This window comes from Phaenicophaeus curvirostris, chromosome 1, assembly GCF_032191515.1.
Source record: "Phaenicophaeus curvirostris isolate KB17595 chromosome 1, BPBGC_Pcur_1.0, whole genome shotgun sequence".
Classification (NCBI taxonomy): Eukaryota; Metazoa; Chordata; class Aves; order Cuculiformes; family Cuculidae; genus Phaenicophaeus; species Phaenicophaeus curvirostris.
This window is the reverse complement of record NC_091392.1, coordinates 99,955,452-99,963,848: the sequence shown is the minus strand read 5'-3', so window position 1 is coordinate 99,963,848 and position 8,397 is coordinate 99,955,452. Positions and strand designations below refer to the sequence as shown.

The window sequence follows — 8,397 nt, the reverse complement described above, 5'->3', positions numbered from 1 at the left end:
GAAATTTGCCAAAAAAAAAAAAAAAAAAGTCAATTTGAGATAAATACATTGCATGGGAAGTCTCTACTTGACTGTCAAAACTGCCAGAAAGTGATAAAATTAAAAAGGGTCTTACATTAAGAAATGTCAGGTAGTGATTCTACTAGGTCTGATTGTAAAATAGCCTGTAGTGTTAAAGCAATTTAAAAAGATGTTTTTTAAAAAAGACATTGTAGCAGAACCAATTGACACTATCTGAAATGGAAAGCTAGTGCCTTCATGAAAGCCCTGTTTGAAATTCCTTTCATGCTAGGTTTTCACTCCACCTAATTTTAGTAGAAAACCATTTCAAAATCCTTGCTTTAAAACGTTCTCAATAGAAGATAAACTCTTGCTCTAAAAATTAATCTCTTGACAAAAAATAGAAACTCAGGATGCTCCAGTTTACAAAGAGATTTATGACTTCTTCAGTTCCACAAGAAGAAAAAGAAAGCATTAGCTAATTCTTGAGAAATACAGGCCAAACAAAAAAATGCTACATAAAAAAATACAACAGTAAATTTCACATTAAATTATTTATTCAGTAATTAAAACAGTGACACTTTTCTTTATACAAAGCCCCCCCCCAATCAGTTTTGATGAGAAGGGCAAAAAAGTTCAATGGAGTTTTGAGGGAAGCAGGGTTGGAAAACAAGTTGGGGGAAGAGAGAGACCCTGATTTGACTGATGGTTTTAAACAACAGCGACAAACAGCTAGCAGGGAAAGTGCAGTATAGTTCTGCAGATTCTTTACTAGATTACTGTAAACCTCAACTGCTATAAATATCAGTTGTCTACAGGTACTAGTTACCTGAGCCCACACTCACTGGAATCAATACTGATTCCAGCTGATATCCACACCAATGTTCAACTAGTCCTCAAGCAACCATGCTGCACCATCCAACACTGGACTGCAATTTAGGCATTTGAGGCTGGTCCAAACGATCTCAATGTCATCAAAGCTTTCTAAAGACACTAAGGGTAGGAAGCAGTATTTGGGCTCCTGTATGCAAACAGCCATCATCAATGATGCACAGCTGATGCATCTTGAAAGCTTGAACCATTGGGCAGGTGCATGAGATAACTATGATGCCTTAACAACCCCTTTCCCTAAACTATCTTTATTTGGAACTAAAAACATTCTGCCTTTTACAAGGAACTTCAGCCCAGCTTTCACAGGTCACACTGTGGTGTCATGGAGACGACAGTGTAAGAACAGGGGGAGGGTGATGGGCACTGTGCAGACCAAGGGCAGCTAACACAGGTTTCCAGGGATACCTCCAATTTCCTTGGAAATCAGATCGCCCCATAAGATAGGACGAATACAAACCTGCCACCACAGCCTGATTTTAATAGGTTGAGAAGTGGCTGCCCAAGCATCTACATACAATGCTGCAGAGGATCATCCTTGGTCACAGCTCTACCAGCTCAATCTTTACAAGAAGAGTGCTCCTGCCTCTGCTACACGGACTCTCATTTGACCTTGCTCAGTCAAGAGTCCCTTAAAGGGGCGTCTTCCTGCATCACAACTCTCAGATTGTCCCAAAGGGGCTAATATGCAAAAGCAGTATTTATTTTTAAATACCTTCCTGCTTGAGATTTCAGTTGCAAACAACATGCATCACCTTTTTTTAAAAATACACACACAATCAATATTTACCAAATAACCTTTAAAAGCTCAAAGTCTGACATATTAAAGCCAAGAAGTCAATTTTTAAAATATATATACTTCTAAAATGTATATAAGAAATATATTTTGCTGGTCCATTGATATGGAGTAAAAGCTTGTACCTGAAATTAGTTAAAAGAATCATATTAAAAATATATGCTTGTCTGCTGAAAGGCAATATATTGCACCTCTCTAAATAACTCAGCTGACTCCATAGTCATCTTTACAGATAAAACAAATCAGGGATTTTGAAAGTTTTGGGGTTTTTTTTGTTGGGTTTCCTGTTGGTGTTTTTGGTTTTTTACAAATACAAAAATTCCATTCACTCCTGAGGTTACAAAGAATGCAATAAAATGCCTACATTTTTCTCAGTCTCAGATGAGATTTAGTGATGTAATTCATTTCCAAAGGACATACATTTGAAGCATGAGGGTCGAATGGAGGGAATCAGGTATTGCTACATACACAAAGAATTGTGGAAAGAGAGCAAGACATATGCAATAACCCATAACCAGAAAGACCTGCTACAGGCAAGTTACTCCTAAGTGCAAGTGGGAGTAAACGTGACACTCCCACCCCGCAACCTCTGCTCCCTCTGAAAGCTATGATATTCACCCTTGAAAGCATGTTTTGAAGCAGAAGTAGATGACTGAGAGAAAACTACCATTCACTGAAGATCTTCATGCTATGAAAGAGGTATCAGATAAACTAATAACTGCATTTGTGTCTGGTGAGGAAAGTAATCAGAACAAAGTGCATGTTACTACTGCTAAACATAGCTTATTCAGCTTTCCAGAAATCAAATCTGCTGGGCAGTCAGCAGCTGCACTATTCCATCATCTTTTTAGGATGGAAATACCCAGTTGAAACAAACTGGTATCTGCTTTTCAAAAACCTTGTGGACATCTAGAACCCTCCCAGTCTTCAAATGAGGACACAGAAATTGACAGCAGACTTCTCAATGTTGATAGGAATAAAATCAAATCCTGGACAACTTTCAGGAGTTTAGCATACAGCTTTTCTTTAAATTAAATAGTAATTTTCCTATGTTCTCCCAGAAATAGTGACAGAGTACATTATGTTCTATATATCCTCATAAAATGAATCATCTAATTTCTTGGGACAGCATCAGAACTCCTCACACACAAAATGAATTAAACAACTCCTTCAGTAATGGCTTAAGATACATAACTTGTCTGTGACCTGATTTTAAGGGCCTTTTTTTCCTCCTATCTGCAGAAACATGAGCAGTTTTAATATTTCTGTTTCATTCTCACTGCTATCAATTCCCCATAACTGCAAGATTGCAAGCAAGTACTCCCCTCTTTCAATGAAAGCAGCACAGCATCTGCTTCTCATAAGCATGTGTGCGTGTAAACATGTGTGTATGAGAAAGAGAAGGAAATCTGCTGAATTTAACTTAAAAGTTTGTCACATGGAAGGATTTCCTCCTTCCTGTCCTTCGAATTGTGGAACATAGAAGGGCTACTGTCATGCACTTGTGCTTTTACTTTCAGCTTTCTTGTTAATACCAGGGGATGGTTAGTAACTGAGAAAAATTAAAAAGAATTTATTTGATTTTCAAAGTCAGTTGACTGGTGCACGAATAGCTATAGATGATGGCAGATTTATATTGACACATATTCTAGAGCCTGTAGAGAAACAAAAGTTGCTAGGCGCGTAACAGTAGTCCTTGAGGTGGAAGAGCCAATAGCTTCACCACATATTCATCTCCACTACCCATCAGCTCAATAAAACAATCCACAAATGGATTCCAGTGCAAACTGTAGGCCTGTTTTCTCCTGTCCCATTCTTCTTTGACATCTGTAGGGAACAAGAAGAGATCCCTCATCATCTGAACTTGCAAATAGGAAGGCAATGAACTGACTACTCGTGTTAGACTTCAAAGTATTTCAGGAAGTTAAACACATTCCACCTGAAAAAGAAATTTTGTCTTTTCTTTTGCTCCTCCCATCACCCAAACTCTCCATCGCTGAAGCTCAAAAAGGACACATTGCCTGTTTGCTGTCCAGCTTTGCCAACTCCAGAAAAAAAAGAAAGAAATTTAAAAAAAAAAAAAAAAGGCTTGGATTTTTCCCCCCAGTATTCCTAATACTATCAGAATTCCTAAGTTAGAACTTTTATTCTTAAGATAGTTCCTGAAATAAATTGTTCTCATAAGAAAGTGAACCATGGCAGCTATTACTACATCCTCTCCTATGCAATCTTCCCATTACATTATGAATTCATTGATAAACTGAGCTGCATCAGAGCAGAAATAATATATAGAACTGTCATAAGAGTGAAGTTTATTATAAGAAAGAAATGCTGATGGACTATAAAGATGACGGGGAAAAAAATCATCACATTTAATTCAGCATCCCAACACAGAAACTACAACCCTACTATTTTAAGTAATAGTTAGGCATAGTGTATTCAGCACTTTTATGCTGCCTCAAACTTCAAATCAGCGCGCTATACACTCAAGAGCCTTGCCAAATTGTGACATAATCCTAATGCCTCCAGTGCCAGTATGTCAAGCTCTCTCACACAGCAAGAGAGAACACTTATCACCTCACACAATCACGTTCAAAAAGCCTGAAGAGAAGCAGCCATGCAGGGAGCCTGACCTGAACCTCAGAGTGGCATGCACACCCCAACACTTCTCCTCCCCTCTCAAATGCAGATCCAGGTGGTCTCCACTTGACACATCTACATTTACAATGCTCATTGCCTTAAAATTAAGCTTGTTCTTCTCTCAGCCATGTGTTTACACTTTGGTTTCCATTTAGATGGCTTGAATTTCAGACACCGATGTCTGAAAACAGTGGTAACAAAAATATAATAGCTTATGACAGCCTTGGGAAATATTATGGAGGGACCTCAGGTGCACAGAGCAGAAAGCCAACATTTCCAAGCACTAGCTAGGGTCTGGCAATGCAGGCCCTGATCCTGCACTCAGTCCCACCTAAGCACAAGCTGACACTCACACTGGAGCCCTTAGGGTTGGACATGGGGGCTGACCCAGCTCTGGGTCACAGAACTGGAGCTGTCAAGTGTCATCTTGCAGCTGTTATTCAGGATTGGATCATTCTCACTTCGGCTTCAATTAAAGTCCTTATTATGGAAGTCAGACCCAAGGTGCAGGCTAGAAATGGTGTTTTGCAAACATCTTGCAGAGTGCTGTGGCTAGACATGGCCATTATTAACAAGCTCAGATTCTTACCAAGACAGCAGTCAAGCCTGAATTTGTGCATGTTAAGCACATGCAACTTCTAACAAAATTCAAGGCGCTGCAGTTGGTGTCTCACAAGGCCCATGGCAAATCTTAGGTTAGACAAACAGATTTTGAAGTTAACAGGAGTTGAAAAATCCAGCACTTTCCTTGAGGTGCTCAACAGATAGATCAGGCCAGGTGAAAAGATCTTTTTACCACAAGCCACACATTTAACTGACATTTCTCTCCTGAAAATTGATGTTATAAGTTACAACTGTTGAAATGGCTTAGATGAAATCCTGCCTTGTGAGTTAAAATTAAGAACATGCTGGTATTCGTGAACACTATGAGGGCCTGAAACATAACCCACAGAAGACTGTGTTCAACAGCTTCAGTGGATTGTGGATGAGGCCCAGACCCGTGTCTGACTAAAATGCAGAAGAGTATTTGGTCCATTTTGAAAGAATGGATAGGTTGGAAATGCAGTTCCTGTAACCCCAAGCTTTGCTCCATGCTAAAGGTGTTTGCAAATTTCTGACAATCAGCACAGCACAAAGCCATCTTTAGAAGCAAGAAAATAAAAATATCCTTATTACAATCTAACACCAGCAGGGAAAATACTTGGCTGAAACTTTAGGTGCGAGTTACACTTGCTTAATCTAGAAGAAAGAAAAAAAAAAAAGACTAAAACATTGAAATCTAGTAATGTGGAAAAATGGAATATTTAGCTCTTTAAGAAGGGAGGAAAGAGACATTTGAGGTAACAAACAAAAAACCAAAATGCACAAACATCACAGACATCTAAAAATAGCATTTTATACATTTTTTGCCAGTGCTTCTCTGAGAGCAAGTTCTTTAAACAGAACTTAAGAATTTTACAATTTTTTTAAAAAAAAATATGTCATCCTAAAATAGCCCATCAATCCTTACCCAAACTTTCTGTATTTCTACAAAAATAGATGCACAAAGAGCTACAAAATACTGTATTCCTGAAAGGAGGCGCACTGTAATCAAGGGAGAGTCTTTTTCCTGACAATTGAGACTGTTCATAAAAATATCAAGCTGAACAAAACAAAACACTGTTAAAGGAGCAGAAAGGAGTTAGGTTGCTCAGCTGCATCAGGCTCAGATGACGAAAGAAAGAAAAGTTAGGTTTGTTTTCTTCCAACGCTGTGGGACCCATAAATGGCCTTACAAACAAAAGGCTCAATAGCAAAATCAGAATGGTTGGCTCTTCATCTTTGTGCGTGTCCTTTGCCCCATGCAGGATAGTCAACGGCTGTTATCGCCTGCCCAGCTGGACTGACTCCATCTCTAGCTGGTCTTAATTTACTTGAACTTCAGAACCAAGAAGCTTCCTTGCTCTTGTCCTGATGCTGTAGACCTACATTTCAGAAAAGGAAAAAAAAAATAAATTAAGATTTGACACAGTTTTTTCCTCCCTCTCCCCAAGCAACTGAAGTAACTGAAGTAAGAATACACAGGTTTTGATTAAAAAAAAAAACAAACAAACCCCAAACCCTATAACTTACCAGCCTAGTGGACTTGTTAGTAACATTGCTATTGCCGCCAATTTTATAGTGTACATGGGGTAAGTTTAAATCACACTCAAGTCTTAGACTGGCTCAAGCAGTTCAGGAATGCTGATAAAATCCTGCATGCAATTCCTTGGTTTGGCTTCATTTGAAGTATGGCATGGTGTGATAAAATCCTCCAGCAAGGTCTGCACAGACAATCCCGTATGCAACAAAATAATTTTTCCTGATAGGACAGAGCCACAGACCTACCTCTGTTAGAAAAGGCCTGTGACACTTTGGAATCCCTTGGTTTGTGGTATTTCACCTTACAGAGGAGAGAGGGAAAATGTTCCCGCAGCGTGTAAAAACCCAAATAATTTCACCTACAGATTGTCAGACTTTTAGCCAAGACCAGCCAGTACTTCCACATGGGAAAAATTAATGATTTTCAGCTTGCATTTGTTATGAGTTATTCTAACATTTTCCTTTATAAAAAGTGAGGACTATCTAATAAATGTGGTGCTATGTTGCGGCTTTAGCATTATAGACTTGGAATCTATGTTATAATCTGTGATTCCTCTGCTCCAGAGGGATTCAATCTTTGCTAGATTTACACTCAACAGGGCGTATACCTAAAATTCAGACAATAGATGGGGAGGTGCTGATGAAACTTCCCAAAGAAGATACATTCCTGCTTACTTTTAGGGAAAGCAGAAAGGAGAGAGGTTCAGGCAGATATTTTAAGAAGTAGTAAGGCATTTAGGACTCACTGATTTAAAACATTCTCCTTGACATTTTTAGCCAAACAAATCACATATTTCGAAATGAAGACAATCTTTTCACTATAAATCACCATTGCTACACAAACAGAAATACAGAAAAACTCCACTCTGTGTTATATTATATGTATATAATAATATATATACTCTTATATTAATGTAAATGACATATAATAATATATATATACGTAGCAGGGTAACACACACACACATATATATAGTGTACCAAGACCAACGTATCAACTACCCAACCTGGTAAGAATTTAGGGCTATTTCACAGCTCATGTACATCAGTGTAACTCCAGACCTCAGTGATATTGCAGCTATTGAAGTTCCACATTCAATTGATCATTAACCTGTGAAAACTGACAGATCCATGTGCTAGGCATGGATGTCTCACTTCCATATCTGATGACATAATGAAAGACAAAGAAAGGCCCCCTTAACAGGTGCAAGGGGTTCAGATCTGACCACCACTTCCTTGTTTTAGGAGTACAAAGAGTTAAATCTCTAATGATGATTAACTTCATTTCAGAGCCGAACTACAAAGCAATTAACAGTCATATAAGACATGATAGCATATTGCTCCATCTGTGTAAGGATCCCCAAGCAGTGTCCGAACACGCGTGTGTCCAGCAGGGAACAAGCAGGGAAAGGAGAGCACACAGGTACAGCATGCCAAACCCTGTTCAGTGGCTTTCTGCTCCATCTCACATGCACTTGCACCTATTTCTTTAAGCTGGAAAAATTGAGATGTCCCTCAACTAAAGCATGCCTATAAAAACATGTTCAGAGGCTCTTTACTCAAAGTCTCCCTGTTATTTAGGAGTTACTTGATTTCCTGTCAGCTTCGTTCACAGAAGCAGTCTTTAACTGTTATTTTCTTTCAAAGCTCCCTCAAAGACAGCAGTAAAAATTTGTGTGGTATTTTCCCTGTTTAAACTTCTTTAAACAAAAAAATAAGAGGGACTCGGACAGCAGAAATCTTTCAGAGTGTAAGGAAGTCATTTAAGTTCACCAGAGGAGCACTAAAAGCCACCAGAGGCAATGAAAGCTGATGAGAAGAGAAACAGGTTATATGGCTCCTAGCAGAGGATATCTTCCTGACAGTAGCAACTGGTAGAAGGGGAATAACCAGCTGAACAGACACCTTCCCAGTTAGGTGTCTTTGCAACTAATAGAATAAGTGCAACAAGG

General features: G+C 38.8%; 1 protein-coding gene across 4 annotated transcripts in view; it reads right to left on the bottom strand.

Annotated features, from left to right (window-relative positions):
* Window positions 1-282: 282 nt before the first annotated feature.
* The window catches only part of VGLL3 (vestigial like family member 3), a 29,238-nt gene continuing 21,123 nt past the window's right edge, over window positions 283-8,397 (bottom strand). For 2 of the 4 annotated variants that reach the window (XM_069870054.1, XM_069870038.1), the window contains exon 4: window positions 284-6,288. In XM_069870054.1, the coding sequence (XP_069726155.1) occupies window positions 6,245-6,288 (44 nt within the window). In that variant the 3' untranslated portion in view covers window positions 284-6,244. Of the gene's footprint in view, window positions 6,289-8,397 lie in introns of all 4 variants that reach the window. The other 2 variants (XR_011338571.1, XM_069870065.1) reach the window with 2 other exon arrangements.